General features: G+C 37.5%; 2 protein-coding genes across 12 annotated transcripts; both read right to left on the minus strand.

Annotated features, from left to right (window-relative positions):
• Positions 1-635: 635 nt before the first annotated feature.
• On the minus strand, positions 636-7,060 carry LOC124379226 (GTPase IMAP family member 8-like). 10 transcript variants are annotated; one of them, XM_046839432.1, is made up of 10 exons: positions 6,765-6,999; positions 6,008-6,121; positions 5,542-5,608; positions 5,064-5,189; positions 3,911-4,612; positions 3,116-3,817; positions 2,318-3,013; positions 2,126-2,224; positions 1,272-1,307; positions 636-1,048 (listed from the first exon to the last, which is right to left on the minus strand). In XM_046839432.1, the coding sequence occupies exons 3-10, from the start codon at positions 5,570-5,572 to the stop codon at positions 783-785; spliced, it is 2,658 nt and encodes an 885-aa protein (XP_046695388.1). In that variant the 5' UTR covers positions 5,573-5,608; positions 6,008-6,121; positions 6,765-6,999; the 3' UTR covers positions 636-782. The 10 variants fall into 10 exon arrangements, with proteins under 10 accessions (XP_046695388.1, XP_046695391.1, XP_046695386.1 ...); XM_046839435.1 differs by lacking the exons at positions 6,008-6,121; positions 6,765-6,999 and adding an exon at positions 7,006-7,056; XM_046839430.1 differs by adding an exon at positions 7,006-7,048 and having other exon boundaries at positions 5,542-6,893.
• Positions 7,061-9,093: 2,033 nt separating this feature from the next.
• LOC124379244 (NACHT, LRR and PYD domains-containing protein 1b allele 2-like) lies at positions 9,094-17,194 on the minus strand. 2 transcript variants are annotated; one of them, XM_046839476.1, is made up of 11 exons: positions 15,651-17,194; positions 15,465-15,579; positions 14,882-14,955; positions 12,963-13,039; positions 12,454-12,665; positions 11,968-12,212; positions 11,751-11,873; positions 11,498-11,642; positions 11,267-11,278; positions 9,807-9,842; positions 9,094-9,603 (listed from the first exon to the last, which is right to left on the minus strand). In XM_046839476.1, the coding sequence occupies exons 1-11, from the start codon at positions 15,666-15,668 to the stop codon at positions 9,329-9,331; spliced, it is 1,332 nt and encodes a 443-aa protein (XP_046695432.1). In that variant the 5' UTR covers positions 15,669-17,194; the 3' UTR covers positions 9,094-9,328. The 2 variants fall into 2 exon arrangements, with proteins under 2 accessions (XP_046695432.1, XP_046695434.1); XM_046839478.1 differs by lacking the exon at positions 11,267-11,278 and having other exon boundaries at positions 9,807-9,845; positions 11,495-11,642.
• Between the last annotated feature and the right edge of the window lie 3,409 nt (positions 17,195-20,603).

A 20,603-nucleotide genomic window follows, 5' to 3' on the forward strand; every position in this document is an offset into this window, starting at 1 on the left:
AAATTTTGGATATAAAGGGGAGGTTTAATATTGGCCTGCATTTGGACAGCTGACATCTATTAATGTTAATATTAAAGGTGTTTTAGCACCCCCTGGTGGTGAAGGACACCACATTGTATAACCTTTTCTGCAAAATGTGTTTCGGGGGTCAAGACTAACAGGGTGCACTTAGTTTTGGTCTATAATCCTCCACAGCTGAGATCTGAGCCTATTGTTTTTTGTACAGTACACTTAGCGAGTTCAGTAATGTAAGACACAATGTAAATGTATGTGTGTAGAGCCATACAGTAAAAAAAGGTGTGAAATGTGGCATATTGGTGAAGAAAAGTCCAACAAACATTCTGACCAAATTTGGGTATATATTTGGGTAAAAGTCTTATGAGGACCCCCTAAATAACCCCTCAGGTGATGATGGAACAAACTCTAGGAAATGGTGGACTGAAGTACAGGAATATAAAAACCTGAAAGGGAGTCAACATATATAAAATACAGAGAGAGTGTGAGGATACGACACACCAAACCATACAAGGTTTGAAAAATTCTCTAAAGTTTTCTGTAAATAAAGATTTTTATGTTATTATAGGTGGAAAAAAAAACATTAATCAAACAGGCATTTGCAATAAAATTTATTTGAAATTGGAACATTTTTACAAACAAAAGCAAAAAAAAATTATTTTCAATATATTTAAGGCAATAAAAGAAAAGAAAAAATAAACAGACAATTGAATGTGCTTGTTGTGATCAAGTCTGATTATGAAATGATGCACTTGCACTCGTTGATCCTAAACTGATCCAGACTCCAGCTCCTGGACTAAGTATTGCATTTTATCTTTTAGGATTTCATAGAACGCGCCCTTGACTTTTCTTCCTCCTGAGTCGAGATGCGTGTACAAGACTCTCATTTGCTCTTGACTGATCTTCACCACATTGATGCTGTTGTACATTTCCTTCGTTATCATCTTCTTGCTTTGCAGACGGTCTACAAGCTCCATTACTGAAGAGACATTCTGAATGAGAGCTTCTCGGTGTTGATCCACAAAGGCAGCACCTAAAACGCAACACTTTTTCAACACTATAGACATCGTGAGAATGAGCGTTCACACAATATGGTGTTCACACTAATTACATCACAAATCATTCATTTCTTTTACAGTAAAACAGAGTTGAATTATTATTATATGGATACAAACGGTCCCTGAGGTACGATGGTTTGATCTGACGTTATGATGATAATGGTATTGTGGTAATGGAAAATGTGGACAAGGTCTTACCTATTTCATCTGATGTAAGTGTGGTTACTTCTGTATCTACAAAAAAAGGAGACTCAATGTAACAATGTAAAAAAAGTCCCCATGTATCAGTAGACTCAGAGTTTAGAACCCAGTAGCCAGGCAGGAATACGCGTACTTACCTCGAGCACGGGATACATCACATGAACACACTTTCACAACCCGATGGGTAATTTACATTTAGAAGCCATCTTCTAGCATGCTTTAATGAAGTGTGAAAAAGCCAGACGAAACCCAGACTGACAAAGTAAACGTGTAGGAAACTTTAGAGACTGAAGCTGACTAGTGCCACCTGAGTCTAGGAGTCAGTAAGATTTTGACTCCAGTCTCTAATGATACTGAGGCTTTTCCAATAGCATCTATTCCTTCCCCTGCCTTTAAACACACTCTGACTAAGCTGCTGACCCCCAAAGAAATCAAAGAATAGAAACTCTGATCCAAGTCCAACTGCAATTCAGATGCACGAGGCATGAGGATCATAGAGAGAACGTCCAACCTGCTGGTTCAAATCAGTGTAGGGAAAAGTGTTGTGCTCCATGTTTAGCAGTTATGGTCTTTACAATGGGGGGTGGTATTGAAGAGAGCTCTGCATGGCTTTGCTACAGACTTACACACTTAAACCAAACAATAAGACTCATATTCGGTTCTTTGCCATCCTGTAAAGCACATAATTGTGCAGAAAGTATTTGTATGCTGTAGTTTTAACATTTTATTTAACTGGAGCTAAGGGACCGTAGCCAATTTCTTTCCAGCATGAAAACAATAGTTCAAGGGGCTACATACAAAAGGTCTGGACGGACGGATGGACAGACAGGTTTGGTAGTCAGTCTACCTACCGACATGTTTTTGGAAGCTGATCGACTCCTCTTTCAAGCACTTCAATTGCACCTTTTCTTCTTCTGTCCTGCTTCTCCATTCTTGTACTAATTTTGTGTCTTTGTGAGGAAAAAAAGAGATTCATCATTCGAACGTTAAAAAAGTTGCTGTACTGAAAACAGAAGGCTGATTGCATTTGCAGGACCACTTACACGTTTGTTTACACTCCTTTCCTTGACTGAGCTGTTGTAAGATTCTGCTCCTGCTCTCTACTCCCATCCTCTCTTCGGCTACTTCCAACATTATTCGTTTACTTTCAAAATGACAGCAGTGGTTTTCTAAGAGCATCTCCTCCATCTTCTCAAACAGCTCAGTAACCTGAAAGTTATCATTTGCCTTCAAGTTGTTAAAAACATGATACCTGTTTCCACATTTATCAACCAGCCACTGCAGAGCAACTCCTTCACTTTCGATGTGTCTCTCAATAGTGGTGTCTCCCAGGTAGTCTCCAAAGGTGAACAGAACTATTGTGTATCTCCAGATTCTGTCCCCAAGCCGATTCATGTATCCTGTTAATATTTCTGCATCGTTCGAGGTGAACGTCCTGTCCACATTTACCACCAACAATACGGCATGTGGACCAGGAGGACACAAGAGCAGACTCCGGAAAATCTCTATTCTAAGAGCTTCTGTACTCTCCTCCACCGGTTGTTCATGCAACCATCCTGGAGCTTTGACTACAGTGACTTTCTTGCTTAAAACATCTCCTTCAATCGTGACACACTTTTCATGTTGAATGTTGAACTCAGAATAACTATTCCCAAAGATTGTGTTTCCTGTCGAACTTTTCCCAGAATTCTTGAAGCCTAGTACTACAACCCTCAGCTCCTGGAAATGGTGTTGGCCATCTGCAGGACAAAAACAATCTGGTCATCAACCTCAAACTCTTTGATCTCATTGGAACAATTCCTATCTGAAATACAGGACACTGAATGCACAATATGACTTACACTTTTGTGATTTAATGTCTTCTTTGTGCTTGAAGACCTTCATCATTCTCTCCATTGATCTCTCTAACTCTTGTGTCCTACGGTCTTCATTTTCTTGTAAGATCTTCCTATCCATTTCCAAATGGCAGCCTTGGTTTTCTGCAATCATCTCCTCTATCTTCTCTAGTAGCTCTTTCACCTGGACATTGTCCGACTTTTGAAGGTTAAAACCATGATATCTGTTTCCACATTTCTCAACCAGCCACTGTAGATCCTCTCCCTCACTCTCAATGTGTCTCTCTATAGTTGTGTCTCTTAGAGACTCTCCAAAGGTGAACAGAACTATAGTGTGACTCCACACTTTGTCACCAAGAAGTTTCATGTATCCTGTTAATATACTTCTGTCCTTCTCTGCGAATGTCTTGTCTCCACGTACTACCACCAGAACAGCATGTGGACCTGGACGGCACATGGACACCCCACGAATAAGCTCCTGTTTGAGTAACTCAGTGCTCTCGTCTACATGTCTATCAGGCCTCCATCCTGGAGCTTCTACCACAGTGAATTTTGTATTTGCTGTATTTCCCTCTCTCATCACACACTCCACAGCTCGGCTCATATTAAACGCGTCTCTGTTTAGGATGATGTTTCCGGCTGAACTTTTTCCAGCATTCCTGTCGCCCACCAGCAACATAAACACCTCCGGATGATGGTGTGTTAGATCTGTCGAACACAAACAAGATGATGTGATCATTTATTTTTAAAAAAGATTAGACTGTAAACTGAATGCTTATTTTCATTCATTTATTGACTCACGCATGCGTTTTCTGATGTCTGCTCTCCGCATCCACACTTTCTGTCTTCTCTGAATTGATCTCTGGTCTTCTGCTCTTCCACTTGCTTCCACGTCTCGCAAGATCCTGGGGTCAACTTCGAAACGGTGACCACCGTTCGATTTTAGCATGCTCTTGATCTTCTCCAGAAGCTCTGTATTCTGCGTAAGATTCCTATTCGCATTCATGAAAACGTGATACCTGTTGCCACATTTCTCCACCAGCTGTTTAAGAGATTTCCCTTCAGAATTAATGTATTGTTCAATGGTTCTGTCACCAAGCGAGTCTCCAAAGGTGAACAGAACTATGGTGTGACTCCAGACTTTGTCACCCAAAAGATTCAGATGCCCTTCTAATATGTGTTGATCAATATCTGTAAAAATAAGGTCCAAACGTACAACCAGAAGTACTGCATGAGGTCCTGCAGGACACATGGGCACACTGAGGACAATCGCTTGTTTAAGAACTTTGGCGCTCTCTTCGACAGGACTATCAGGATGCCATCCCGGAGCTTCGACCACAGTGATCTTCTTCCCTGCCACAGTTCCTTGTCTCTTTTCCCACTTAGCAGTTCCATCGATATCTAATGTGTCACCGCCCAATATGGTGATGCCTGCTGAAGTTTTCCCTGATTTCTTACTTCCCACAAGCAAAATGCTCAGCTCTGGTTGAGGGCGGTTCAATACTACAACAAATAGAAGCATGTTATCTTCCATGAAAGATTATATGTTTATTTCACAGACACGCTCTCAAGCAAAAAATGATCAGAAACGGCATTACAAGATGGTATCAAAAGGTTTAGAGAGTAATGGAGGGAACTGGTGCTGATCTGATCACGTGCGTTACCACGTCTGCGATTTCGTTACAGACAGCGAATCAGAACAAACGAGCAAACATGGAATTCTGCGTGAAACGACAAATCTGCTACAGAGATGTTTGATGTGACGATGCTGCAACATTTGAGTTGTTTTGAGTGGCCCTAAAGAGCAAAAGAACATCGCTGGATGATGACGAGAGATCAGTAAGACCTTCAACGAGCTCAACCCATGAAAATATCGAAACCATTCTGCAGCTTATGTATGATGATAGTGAAACAACAATCCACATGATCTCACTTTCACACCCACCCTACTCGCCTGATTTGGCTACTTTGGACTTCACAGTCTTCCCAAAGATGAAGATCCACCTTGCAATTTTGACACGATTGCAGAGATTCAGTGCAAATCGCAGAAGATGCTTGACACATTTTGAGGAGAAGATTCCTGGACATATCCCAGAAGAACGCTTTTTTAAACGTGGTGGTGTGTAAACATAGATAAAAAAAAGTACTTTCTTGTAAACAGAGCGAGTCTCAGAACTTTTTGACACCACTTTATATCATTTCTGATTTCATTTTAGATGCAGTGACTACATTAAGTAGCTTATTCAGTTGTTCTATTCACTTGCAGTGTGAGATCCAGAGAACAAGACCCCAGAAAAGACCCAGAATATTTAGGTTTGTGAATGAGTTATCCAGGAACAAAAGCTTGTCTCGTTATGATTTACTGTACAGAAGCAGGTCTTAGTAAGGAAGAATTGATTTAAATTGGAAAAACCATGATCCAAAAATCTTACCAGATCTGTAACTGGGTTGAGTGACGGCCATTTTTCCAATGTTTTTTATTCCACCTCTTTTTCAGATCTACAATGCAAAAGTAAAACACATTTCATATACAAAATATTTTAGTGTCATGTTGTACAGACGTCACAACCAGGAAAAAAACCCCAGAACAATCAAACCAGAGGAAACTAAAAAACAATAACAGGTCAAGCAGGATTAAGGAATGAGGAAGACAGTATGATTTTACACCAAAATTGTAACGCAACATGAAGCAGATGGAATCACCCAGTGAAGTAAAAAGACAATATTAATGTTACCTTCAAGGCATCAAGCATGTAAAACCCTCATATAATAAATGTCATGTAATAGAAGGGAAGTGGGTGCAAAAACATTATGTATGCAAAACCTACAGAACAGTGACTAAGAACAAAAGAACGTGGTCTTTACCAAAAGCCAAACCAGTTATGAAATTAAACTCACCAATCAGTGTGAACAGTGTGGTTACATACACAAGTGCTAATAGCATAAACATACATCAGGAGCACTAACAGACACATGATATGGTCCTGTGATGTTCAGTGTCTGGTTCATAACCTAATCGTGACAAAGATTATTAATTATTTAAACAGTTAAAACCTTTTCTAATACAATCACATGAGCTGTTTATGTTATAAAGCTAATTTCTTTCAACATTACGAACATTACACAACAAACATTTTTTATTGCTTATTCATTTGTAATAAAGTCACTACAAGTAGTGGCCCACAGGAACACAACAATTCCTGGTAACTTGAAATAGAATTACAGAGATATCTACCTGGCGTAAGGATCTCAAAATACATTAGACACAATGCTACAGAACTGCATGTTTAACCTGAGACCCAGTTTCCATATCTCCAAAATTCCTGAAACATCAATTACAGACACTGTAGAACTGCTTTCGCTATAGCTTCATTTACAAAAACACACACTAAAGCACGGTGTTGGAAGAAAAAACAGAGCGACTCGAACACAATCCAGTATGTTACGCTGATTATTCCTTTAGTCTGATCCTTAAGTCGTATATTGGTTGCACCAGAAGTCCACTGCTGTCTAAAAATACTGAAAATGTGTTTTTCAGTCCAGTTATATGGCTTGTTTTTGTCAATAATGATGTCGTTTTTTTCTCAAAAAATATCACAGAAAGGTATTTATTGTATTTATTTGTTGTTTTTACATTTTTTCAGCTGTTACCTACCCAAAGAACACACCAGATAAAACCATCAAATTCGGTGCAATATAAAATTCAACGTTCCTGCTGCAAATGCAATGGAGCTTTTCTGCAAACCAACTCTAACTTTTACGAGCACCATCACGAAACCGCAGGCTTGGAGGTAAAACAAACAAAAAAAAAAAGTTCAGACTTATGAATCACACAATGATTAAATTCTGAAAATGAAAAGCACATTTGCTTGAGCAGCAGAACGGATGATTCCTACCTTACGCTTTGCTGTTGTTCAGGAAATACCAGAGAAGCAGTTCAACAAAGTCTGCTTTCATTTCCAGAGTCTTTTTTTTTAACCTCTACGCAGGTAAACGCCCACAAGAATGTAAAGACGCTGTGCAACCCAAGTGTCATTACTTGACATGCAATTTTCTGGAATGTCTAATCTGCTAGCATTATCCCAAGTGGATGGTCAGTGGATGAGATGTTCTGATTGGAAGGTTGAGTTTAAATCCTAGAAGAACCAAGCTGTCACTGCTGGGTCTTCCCTGAGCAAGGCTTTCAACCCTCAACTGCTAAGATGTAGAAATATGAAATATTTGTAATGTCGTAGTGACAGTTGTTGTAAATATGATATTGCGTGTAATGTTTTTTAGATGCGGTGGTCTCTTTCTTCATGATAATTTACCTTGGACATCCATCCTACAACAGATTGTTAAGGAATACTTAAAGTAACATAACAATGGCATTGACTCGGCCACCAAATTCAAAAGAGAATCTGTGAGATGTGCTGAGAAAAAGTCTGTGATTGCACAGCACACCTTTAGACAACATAGGAGTTGAGGTCTCGATGGGTCAAAGCGGCACAAGGGGGAACTACACAATATTAGGCAGGTGGTTTTAAAGTAATATCTAATCAGTGCATATTCAGCTGATCTCAGTCTCACACATTACAACATCATATATATTGCAGATGCACTATAAGACCATGTAAACATCTCTTCATTATACCCATCGATACCTGCTACAAAGTCTCGGGCATTAAAATGAAGTACCAGAAACGAGCCGCAAATATTATTTACATTTAATAAGATTATATATTTTGTAGTAACTATTAAATATTTCCCCAAAATACATTACTAATTACAAGGGAATGGAAGGAAATGAGACAGACATGCAAAGAAAGATTCCAAAATCTTGTGAGTGACAGTGCCCTATGGTGGTCTCAGGGGCAATTGTCCATTGTCCTGAAGTAATTTTTACTTCTAAAGACTCTTCTTCGTCTTTCGGCTTCTCCCAATAGGGGGCGCCACAGCGGATCGTCCGTCTCCATACCCCTCTGTCCTCTACATCTGCTTCTTTTACACCAACTACCCGCATGTCTTCTTTCCCCACATCCATAAACCTCCTCCTTGGTCTCTCCTTTTCCTCCTTCTTGGTGTCTCCATCCTCAGCATTCTCCTACCAATACATCTGAAGATTCAGTCACAACACGAATGTTTTTGAGATACATTTTTTTCAAAACACTAAACCGCCAATCTTTAGTTATTGATCACCATTTATTTTCCGTTCATGAACAAAGGCTTAAAGCTTTCATTAAAAGACAAATCCATGATAAAAAGGAGAGTAAAAGAAAAGAGATAACGATTACAAACTCTCCATTTAAAGCAAAGATGATACAAATGCATCCATTTTAAGCTGACAATAAATATTGGCTTTGAAGATTTCAATAAAGCAATGCAAAAAAAAATGCAATCATTCAATGATTCTTATAAGGATTATGCACATCATAAAATCACTAGAGATTCTACAAGTGTATTAATGATTCTGTTAGAAATACAAAATAAAGCTAAAGGGAACACACTACAGACTCTAAACCCCAATTAATCACACACATATATGAAAACATTGTTATTTAATTCACAAGAATCCCAATGGCTCATTTTTTTGGTCCATTTTTACCATCCGTTCTAATCAGTTTTTCTTTTCTAGCTCAGTGGTTAAGGCTCTGGGTTACTGATCAGAAGGTTGAGGGTTCAAGTAAGGGTCAGATGATCCCAGAACAGGATATTAATAGAACGTGAATTAAAAAAGCAAAACGAAGTGAAACAGTAGGAAGACAAATTATATAAAATAATGTTTCGTAAGGACAGGAGGCGAAACCCTCAGCAATATTTTAGGGAAAAACAGAGGAAACCAAGTGCTGATGTCTGAGGCAATCATTCTTTTGGATATATGTATTTGATTGTGATATATATATATATATATATATATATATATATATATATATATATATATATATATATATATATATATATATATATATATATATATATATATATATATATATATATATATATATACTTTGTACTTGAAATTAAGTGTCATTGGGTGTCTTCAGCTCTCTCCAATGCCTCAAGCAGGAAGTGTGCAACAGTGTGAGATGTTTCTTCTATAATCAACACACTACAGAATAAACCTTTTTTTTTAAATCAGAGAAAGAAATCTAACAATACAATCCTGTAGAATTTCACAATTAAGAATAAAAAGCTGTGTAATATAATGTAGTGTGCCTTTGCAGAGGTGTGCATGGTCCACTAAGCCTGGCTTGATCCAGCCTCCAGATCATCCACTAAAGCAGGATGTTTCTCTTTGAGGATTTTGTAGAATTCAGCTTTCACAGCTCCTCCTCCAGATTCGAGAACTTCGTACAGGAGTCTCATTTGGTTTATCCGCAATGGTTCTACGTGAATTTTATTGTACATTTCGGGACTAATCATGTTTTTGCTTTTGAGACCGTCTGCTATCTCCATTACTGTAGAAACTCTCTGAATGAGCTGCTCTCTGTGTTTATCCGCAAAACATTCGAATCCTAAAATGTGGAAGATACTTCAATTATTTGAAATGTTCAATCAACATAAACAGAAACTACAGATCAAATCTATAGAGAAATGATATTTTTAGAAGGATTTTATAGAAATATGTTCTAATAAGTTCTATATATAGAGTTTAATAGAAATGTTTTTGGTAAAAAATAAAATACATAGGAGATAAAACTTTTTCAGTCCATCTTACCTGTTGTGGGCAAACTGAGTGAGTTTCTCTCTGTACCTGATATGACAAGAAAACAACAACAATCAACATCATACACCCAGAGCTCCAGTTCCTGAAGACAGGTCTACATCATTTATTCATCATTCACTAATAAGTACAGATGTTCCACTTCAATTGTATTACCTGCCATAACTGTCACAGTTGCTGGTTAGAGATGCATCTCTAATTTCTGAGACCTTCAAACATGACCACTAGTGAATACACCTTCCCACACTCAGCAGCTATCTCAATCGGCTAACTGTACATCTGATTGGCTTATAATAATTGAACAATTTTTGCTTTGCCCTCCCAACCCATTAATACCATTAGATTCGGATGTTTCTGCTCTCATTGTAACAATTATGAACGTGTATTAAAACCTCACACTGTGTCCAGACCTCCTTAACATTTACATTCAAAAGGCTCAATGTGAGTTTATTAACCACAGAGTCAAAGAGTATCTCAAATCTGTAAACCACCAGGAAAGTATTAAACCAACAGTGACAGTAAATTACAAATGGAAATATTTAAAAATCATCAAGATAAACTCCTCAGTAGAGACACTATATAGACTAGAGTGGACTCAATATATGCAGAATTTCGGTATTTCAATACAATGAAGTATTGGGAAAGTCAACGTTATGAAGATCTTGAATGGGCTGCTATAGAGCTCTGACCTCAACCCTATTGAAAACCTTTGGTATGAATTTTTAACTCTGCACTTCAGGCCTCCTCACCATCAGTACATGACTTTCCAGAAACATCCTACAAAATCAAGTGGAACATCTTCCCATAATCGTGGAGGTTATTATACCAGCAAATAGGCATAAATATTGAATGGGATGTTCAAAAAGCACCTTACAAGCTTATGGGGTAAGAATGCAGTGAGGCGAATGGGGTAAGAATGCAGTGAGGCGAATGGGGTAAGAATGCAGTGAGGTGAATGGGGTAAGAATGCAGTAAGGCGAATGGGGTAAGAATGCAGTGAGGTGAATGGGGTAAGAATGCAGTAAGATGAATGGGGTAAGAATGCAGTAAGGCGAATGGGGTAAGAATGCAGTGAGGTGAATGGGGTAAGAATGCAGTGAGGCGAATGGGGTAAGAATGCAGTGAGGCGAATGGGGTAAGAATGCAGTAAGGTGAATGGGGTAAGAATGCAGTAAGGTGAATGGGGTAAGAATGCAGTAAGGTGAATGGGGTAAGAATGCAGTGAGGCGAATGGGGTAAGAATGCAGTGAGGCGAATGGGGTAAGAATGCAGTAAGGTGAATGGGGTAAGAATGCAGTAAGGTGAATGGGGTAAGAATGCAGTGAGGTGAATGGGGTAAGAATGCAGTGAGGTGAATGGGGTAAGAATGCAGTAAGGTGAATGGGGTAAGAATGCAGTGAGGTGAATGCAGTAAGAGTAAGAGTTTCAGGAGCAAGATAGTCAGGCAGTCTTACCTTTACCTGTACCTGAAAAGACCAGACAAAAGAACCAGATCAGATTTATTTAATAAAAGTTTATTTAAATATGAAGTCAATGTAAACGTGCAAAATTCATTTATCATTTTTTTTCCATGTATCACCTAAAATTCGCCATTAACTGTCACTGTTAGGATGCATGAATCTTGAGTCTCACTTTAACAGAGCATGATAAAAGTGAGCAGAGCAGAAACTGAACAAATGACTTACGTGGAAGGAAGATGTTCGGTGATGACCACACCTCCTTTCCTTTTTGACTGAAAAGAGTTACTTCCACTTTAGTGTCATTGTTATATAAGATCACCTCAAATGAAGGGTGAAAGTTGGAGCCATAGTCACGTATAAACTTCACAATCTAAAACACCAAGTGATTAAGAGATTATTCCAGACTTCACAGATCAATCATACTTGGCCAAAATGTTCCTGATGAGCTCTTTGTATAAAGGAATAAGTGACACAATACCTCTGGATTGGGTTGGTATTCACGGTCAGTAGATTTACAGGATAATCTGTATTTTTTACCATTTAGCAACTCACAATTGGAGACTGTCTCAATGTATGTGTAGCTTTCATGTTCTTTCTGCACCTAAAAAAACGGCAAGAAAAAGCCAAAATCAAACATTCTGATTTTTCAATTCAAAAGTAATATTTATAATAAAAGTGATAAAAGTGCACATTACATCTCTAACTGATATATTTGCTGGTAGCAGGTGGATGTGCAGTTTGTTTGTCTGCTCTGTGTGTTTTTTATAGAACAGAAGAACTTGGGCTTTGACTGAAGATCCTTTAAATGGCACTGTTAAACCAAACCCGGAGAGACTTTGAATGTTTACGGCCACATGTGAGTTTGTTACAGTCAGAGGCTTCATGATCTCCGTATTATCACCAGTCACATGTGCAACAGTCAGTTTATCCCTGTCTTTACCTGTAACATATAAACCACAGGAAAGTATTAAACAAACAATAAGAGTAAATTACAAATAAAAATATTAAAAATCATCATGATAAACTCCTCAGTAGAGACACGATATGGACTTCAGTGGACTCCAGTTAAATGTGGTTCTTCCTCAAACCATTACATTTATATTTATGGCATTTGGCAGACACCATTAACCAGGATATTATATGATCCTTAATTTGTAAATAACAGTTAGAAATCAACCTACCGATCTCACAGTGTGGGAGATGCAGACGACGGATAGAATCTTCAGGACACTCAATATTATACAAAAGTCCTGCAGGCTCCATTTTGGGTAAATTCTTGAGGAGTTTATCATCCCAGTTCACTGTTCTGTACAGGACCTCACCTTTATCTTTCATCTCAAACACAATGCTGGTCAAATTGCACTTAAACTGACCAGCATGAGGGCAGAAAAACCTGAAGTGTAAAAAAAATTAGACAATCATGTACACAATGTATTTATATAAATATGCTACAATAAAGTTGTTTGTGGTCCAATACTTTTCAATGCAATAATAACGACTGAAGGAAATAAACAGTGAAATAAGTCATATGCTCTTTTTCTGATGTAGTACAGTGATTCCTCTCACCTTAAGGTACGTTATTTTTTTACTTCACATAAGTTATACAGGCTTAAATAATATCATTGAGTCTTTATTTTAACTTCATATGTTTAACCACAAGGTGGCGATGTGTAAAAAGCAGGTATGTTACCGGTATTCCTCGGTTTTCCTGTTCCCATCACAGTATTCAACAAATTGTGGTTCAAATAGTTCAGGTCCTGCTGTGGGCTGGAGACATGTACAAAACATTTACACATTTACAGTTTTATTGCATGAACACGTGGTAATTAAAAAAACTCATTCTAATCAAAATACACTTTCAATTAATAGTTTTTACTTTTTTCTTGCCCTGTACACTTAAATGAAATGCAGTTTAACCCCTGGATCATCTCAGGTCTTCTGCAATTGAGCAGGAATGTACCACATGTCAGTGTGTATACAAGAGAGTATATATATATATATATATATATATATATATATATATATATATATATATATATATATATATCAGGCCTTGAGGGACTCGGGTTTCTAACCAGACCTTTGTCCATCAGAACCTGACTTACAGGACACCTGGATATTCACATGATTCCACTGGAGCGTCATTATTCATTATTATTTCAAGTTCAACAGCATTAAATAAAGACGGAGGGTCGTTCTCACCCTCACGCCACTAAAACTTGGGACATATTAGCGAGAGTTGCAGTTTTGTAGACGCTCTGACCCAGTCGTCTAGACGTCACAAATTGGCCCTTGTCAAACTCACTCACAATCAGTGCTATACGCCGACCAGGCACAAGATTATGATATTATAACTTTATGACCGGTGAAGTGAATATCATATTAATTCAGGACACTGAAACCAAACAAGAGACAAACCAAAAAAGCACAAACAACACTCCTGATACATTTGTGGTATGATAAAGCACTCATTCATTAATGATGATGTCATTGTGCCCTCATACTTGAATCAGGGGCATGGTGGTAAAAATACTGGGTATGGACCTAGTCAGGCCTTTAGAATGGGCTGCAGGAGGTCAGGGGGGGATTCCTAAAAGTGATCCCGACTGCCTTCCTCATGCATTCTTTGCAGTGGTACAAGTTATTGTGGATTAAGTTCATTTGCACCGGTGTTTACTATCCACAGATAGATGGGCTGATCAAACAGTTTATTTCAGCTTGCAATATTTTGCAATAACTGAATGCAAAATATGTGGTTCAGAATAAACTCAAGAATATCCTTGACCTGGGTGTAATCAAGGAGTCCCACAGTAATTGGAGCAGCAGTGTGCCCAAGGCTGATGGACTAGTTTATGTTTGTGAGGACTTGAGGAAAGTCAACGTGGTGTCTAAATTCGATGCATACCCCGTATCTCACATTGATGAACTACTCCATCAGTTAAGCATGGCTCTCTTTTATTTAATGATGGACTGGCAGATGATCGCCAATGGGTACTGGCAGATTTAATTGACTACTTGAGGAAAGAAATCTCCCACCCATTCTAGGTTCCAACTGTTTGTCCACCTTTTGTTTGGTTTGTTTATTGGAGAGGTTTTAATATTTAATTGTCTTTGCCCCCACAATGCGTATGTTGACTATATCAGTAATGCTTGGCATTAGCATTCCAAACATCTATCCTGAGAACACTGAGATAAACATTACTCACTGCAAATGTATTTTCAGAAGTATATCATCTGAGAATCTAAGACACTGAGTACAGACTGGCAGCCAGTTTGAGATACGTAACATTACATATTTCAAAGTGCTGGTAAAACATAAGGATTCTAAAATATGTGTTGCTGCTGGCCTACATATTTGGGTCTGTTTCGCTTTTAGTGATTCCTTTAACCTACAAAGGTGATGAATAGAATGTGATATAGATGGTGGAGTCTGTTGTCAAGACACAGACAACATACACATACTGAGGAGTATAACCGTGACCATGACACAGCAAAAGAGGTGGGTATGTGTGAACCCTTATCTGTTGAATATTTACTGAAAACGACTTATGCACCACTCACATATTGAGCACTACAGTGTTACATCTGCATCAGTAATACTGTACTTACATGTCCGAGGTCATGGTGCGATTTAGATATTGAGCCAGTGCCATTTTTATTCCCATAGTCTTCACCAAAATCATCTATGTGAGAAAAATACACAAACACAGTCATATACATCATTGACAAACTTGTGTGACAGAGATGTTAAATAGTTCTTAAATAGTTGCACGCTGATCTGGCAATTTTCTAGATGTTGGGTCTAAACCAAGAAAGTCTCCTGTTTAGTCTGGATTTAAATAAACTATGTCACTTCCACTTTGTACAGTCAGTGACCCCCATTCAGTGGAACTTTCATAATTCTTCATATCATCATATAATTCTTCAATATCATATTAAATCTAAGTGCAATTACTTTTTTTTTTACAGTGATCTATTTTACAGAATACAGTCCCACCTCCACTGTTGCTTCACCATGAGTTATTCTTTGGAACCTACTATTTATCAGTAACCTCATATATCATGATACATTTTCTACACTTGTTACAACTCTATAGCCAGGGATCCATACAATCAGAAAGACATATACAGATAAAGACATATACAGATAGTTTCACTGATTTAATTGTTTTAATGTGTCCAAACCACCTACCTTCAGGATTTCTGGCAACGCAACAAAGATACAGGTTTTGAAATGAATAACCTGCATTGTCATGATGAATTTTCTGCACTGACTTTGACTCAATGCCATCATTCAGCGAGGGGTCCTGAAAAAATAGATACAATCATCAACTGACTTGTTCATGTGTGATTAAATAACTTCTCCCACTTTTAATACCTGTGTAATCGTTGCCATTGATCTTCTCTTGTGGTTCTTCTTTTTCTCCACTCTTACTTTCCCAAATTCCAGACGTTTGTGTGAAACAACACAGAGCACTGACCTTAAACAAACTGATCTTTTGGATGAACTGGAACACCAACTTTAAGACAGACTATGGACACTAGATGAAGACATTCTGCCTCTACGTCATGATCAAAATCAAGATAAATCACTACAGTCACAACGAAACCAGACGTAAAACTATCTACAGATATGTTTGAAAATGACAGAAGCACAGGTAAAGTGAAAGTAAAGAATGAGGTAGAGATTAATTAGAGTTTAGCAGAATAACTTTAGCAGATCCAGAGCAACTTACAAAACCATGACGGCGGGTGAAAACTCCTGCTGAATTTCTTCATTATTTGAGGGCTCATTTGTAAAAGTAGTAAAGTGGACGAGGTTTTTACAAAAAAGACCATTTCACACTGGAACCCAAATTGTATTTGGATTGGATTAAATACTTTTTACAGTAGACACTGTCCCAAAGCAGCTTTACATAAATACATAAATGCTAAATATACATTTTGAATGTCCCTATATGTTTATATCTAATGAACAAGCCAGCGGTGGCAGTGGCATAAAAAAACTCCCCGAGAAGGTATGAGGAAGGAACCTTGTGAGGAACAAGACTCAAAGTAACCCGTCCTCGTTCTCAACACAGAATGTTCATATATTGTAGTTCTCTCATTGCTGAGGTTATTATTTATTGTTCACAGATAAATGCTTGAGTGTAAAACCAGCCTAAGGCACCTCATGTAAACCATTCAAGCAGATTTTTATATATAAATTACAGTTCAAATCCATTTTCAGTGTTCAAAAGATCAGTAATAAAAAAACCCACTAAAATAATCAGATTGAACAGAATAAAACAATCCGATTTTTTTTTAATAAACTGTAAATAAATCAATTATCTTGATTTATTCACAGAAGCTTGTGTAAGATTTGGCAGAACAGCCGGGAAATCTCAGACATTTGTTTTCTTCTTGTTCCTGGTGGGTAAAATTACTACTTATGTAGTTTTGGCTAAAATAATTAGAAAGTTGTATTAAGTTTTGATATAATACACAATATACTGTCATATGTAACTGTATAAATATTGGTCTTGTATTATAAAATGTATTCTTTATTAATAAAATCATTTTTACTCATACGTATGAATATTCTCATCCATCAGCCACACCCTGGCACAGCTCAAGTGGGGTTTTTTCATCCGTCTTAATTTTTGTTTTAATCAACAATGTGTGACAATGTTAGAAGCAGATTTTACACCAGATTACTATCATTTAGTTTACTATAAATCATTTCTATTTCCAGGAAAACGTAGGAGATGAAGGAACAAGCCTAACCTGGAGAACCTGCTACAATTAAAACAATTTTCAATGCAAATAAAATTCAGATTTAAAATAATAATTTAAAAAAAAATGTTTTTAACATTAAATAAAGAATATTGAATGATATAAACCACATCCCATAAGTAGGAAGAGGAAGGTGAAGATGCTTACCGTAAGCTCTCACTGTGCGTGCAATGTTTTTTAGGAGCTTATATACAGGCTCACATGATCGCAAAGAATTAACAAGCATCAACAATACTTTGAAGTTCAATCAGACAAGACAAGATCTGTCTGTGTTTATTATCAGATGGTGATGAGATCTTAAACAGTGTTTGTTGATGAAGGACACATGATGATATTTAAGTTACATGAATCATCCGAATATCAGAAGGTACATCAGAAGACCTACATCACTCTTACACTATACAGTGAAAAACAAAAAACTTTATTCAGTCTGTTTTCTGTGCTTAAAATGGATCTTTCAAATAAACACTCATGTACAGTACAGACCAAAAGTTTGGACACACCTTCTCATTTAAAGAGTTTTCTTTATTTTCATGACTATGAAAATTGTAGAGTCACACTGAAGGCATCAAGGGCTATTTGACCAAGAAGGAGAGTGATGGGGTGCTGCGCCAGATGACCTGGCCTCCACAGTCACCGGACCTGAACCCAATCGAGATGGTTTAGGGGTGAGCTGGACCGCAGAGTGAAGGCAAAAGGGCCAACAAGTGCCAAGCATCTCTCGGGGAACTCCTTCAAGACTGTTGGAAGACCATTTCAGGTGACTACCTCTTGAAGCTCATCAAGAGAATGCCAAGAGTGTGCAAAGCAGTAATCAAAGCAAAAGGTGGCTACTTTGAAGAACCTAGAATATGACATATTTCAGTTGTTTCACACTTTTTTGTTATGTATATAATTCCATATATAATTCCACATGTGTTCATTCATAGTTTTGATGCCTTCAGTGTGAATCTACAATTTTCATAGTCATGAAAATAAAGAAAACTCTTTGAATGAGAAGGTGTGTCCAAACTTTTGGTCCGTACTGTACATGATTAGGAGTTGATGTGTTACTTATCAATGAACTGATTTTATTTTAGTCCAATGTCAAGTAACCAAAAATCACAACCAGCAAAAGCTGTAACACTCAATCACATTCAATAATTAGAATTTAAACCAGATTGAGTTTTATTGCCGAGTACGTTTGCACATTCAAGGAATTTGTTTTAGTGATGGAAGCTTTCAGTACATACAAACAACATGGAGCCTTATTCCAGAAAGCGAAAGGAATAATGAACTATCGCGGCTCTCATTCCATATTTCACCACCATGCAATTCCGTCTAGACGGCACCTCACTGGAACTGATTTCCCAGTACAACACAACAATGATCCGAAATGTACGTCCAAGGTCTGTAAGTGTTGTTTAGAGAGTAAACAGTCGTCTGGCGTGATATAGATCATGGAACGACCTTCCCAGTCACCGCAGCTTAATCCTACTGAACGGCTCTGGGATGAACTGAATCACAAGAAAGAAATCTCCAACGAGTGAAAAAACACCTTTAGTGAGTTTTGCGAAAGGCATAGCAAAGTATTTGAGCTGAATGTTTGGAGAAACAGGAGTGTAAAACTGTCGTTCATGCTGAGGGAGGTTTTTTCAATGAAGTGGAACACCTGGACTTTTATATATTTGTTCGGTCAAATCTTTAAACTATTAAAACTATTTGTTGCATAGAAACAAAAGGAACATGTATGTGGTTATTATAAACAGCCACTGAAGCATTGTGTTTCATTTATTAAAACCGTGATATAACCCACGTTCCATAAGTAGGAGGAAGAAGGTTAAAAGTATTCACTGTGTGTTGGATGTTTATAAGGAGCTTCTTTACAGGCTCACATTATTGCAAAGAATTAAGCATCGACAATACTTTGAAGTTCAATCAGACAAGAACTGTCTGTGTTTATTATCAGATCTTAAACAGTTGGTGAATGACACATGATGATATTTAAGTTACTTGAAACATCAGAATATCAGAAGGTACATCAGAAGACATACTCCAGCTTTCACACCACCCAGTGAAAAACCAAAATCCATTCAGTCTGTTTTCTGTGCTCAAAATGGATCTTTTAAATAAACACTCATGTACATGATTAAGAGTTGATGTGGTACTTATGAATTAACAGATTGAATTTTAGTCCAATATCAAGTAACCAATAAACAATAAACTCTGTGCTAAACCCAGCTATATCAGCTCCTCCAAACTACCAGCTTTGTCTAAAGTGTTAGAAACTCAAACTCTTGCAGGAGAATGATCTCCTGGACAAACTGCAATCCGGTTTCAGAGCTGGTCATAGTACAGATACCGCTCTGGTGAAAGTTTGAAATGATTTAGTATTAGTATAATATACAGTATAGACAAACAAATGACACAAACAATATGTACATAATAAAGAACTGTTTCACAGAAAGAAAAAAAATGGTCGCCATTCAAAATAAATCCCTTTTCTTTCTGTTTCATGTTTATGATCAGTTTCTATTTTCAATATCCAGCCAGTGACTGGAGCAGCCGTAAGCGTGACATAAACATGACTCACTGCAAATGTGTGTTCAGAAGCATATCATCGGAGGATCTACTTTGGTCAGTTGCACCTGACTTTGAAAAAACACACTGAATTTGATAAGAAGCGGAGTACAGCATTCCAGCCAGTTCGGATCTGTTGACGTAAAGTATAACGTATTTTAAAGAGGAAGTAATACGTAGGGATCCTGACACATGAATCTATGACCATGACAAAGCAAAAGATGTGCTGAACCCTTATCTGTTGAATATATACTGAAAAAGTCTTCTCATATTGAGTTATAGAGTCGTAAATCAGCATCAAAGATATTTACATATCTCAGGTCATGGTGCAATATAGATATAGATTGGACTGTAGTTAATGTCAACAAACTGCTACATTAATTTAGAACTGCTTTTCTCTTTTGATCATCATCACTGAACCCCGCAACATCGTAAATCTGCTATAAATGGACATTCGGTGCAACCCAGATGAGGATGAGGTTCCCTCTTAAGTCTGGTTCCTCTCAAGGTTTCTTCCTTATGCCGTCTCGGGGAGTTTTTCCTTCGCCACAGTCGCCACCGGCTCGCTCATCAGGGACAAACTTACTTATAAAGAACATATTCACTTCTAATCACCACATTATCTGTGTAAAGCTGCTTTGAGACAATGTTCATTGTTAAAAGCGCAATACAAATAAAAATTCATTGAACTGATATTGAAGCAGTGCTGCTTTTAATCCCACCGTGTGTTAAAAAATACACAAAACACTTTTATATTAATATTTCTTTTAATTTACAATTTAGTACTATCAAGCTTAGTGTGCTGAAACAATCCGATTTTAATGGATTCGTATTTTACGTTTATTGTGTCATTTTATAAGATATCGAATTTTTAATAAATCTTCAACGTGATTGTGGCAGTCATTTTCCGATTCGTTTTGTTAATGGTTTAGAGCACCATCTAGCGGCTATTTAAATATTACATCAAACTGCTTTCTCTGGTGTTCACGGGAAACCG

This window comes from Silurus meridionalis, chromosome 25 (assembly GCF_014805685.1).
Source record: "Silurus meridionalis isolate SWU-2019-XX chromosome 25, ASM1480568v1, whole genome shotgun sequence".
In the NCBI taxonomy this organism is placed as follows: Eukaryota; Metazoa; Chordata; class Actinopteri; order Siluriformes; family Siluridae; genus Silurus; species Silurus meridionalis.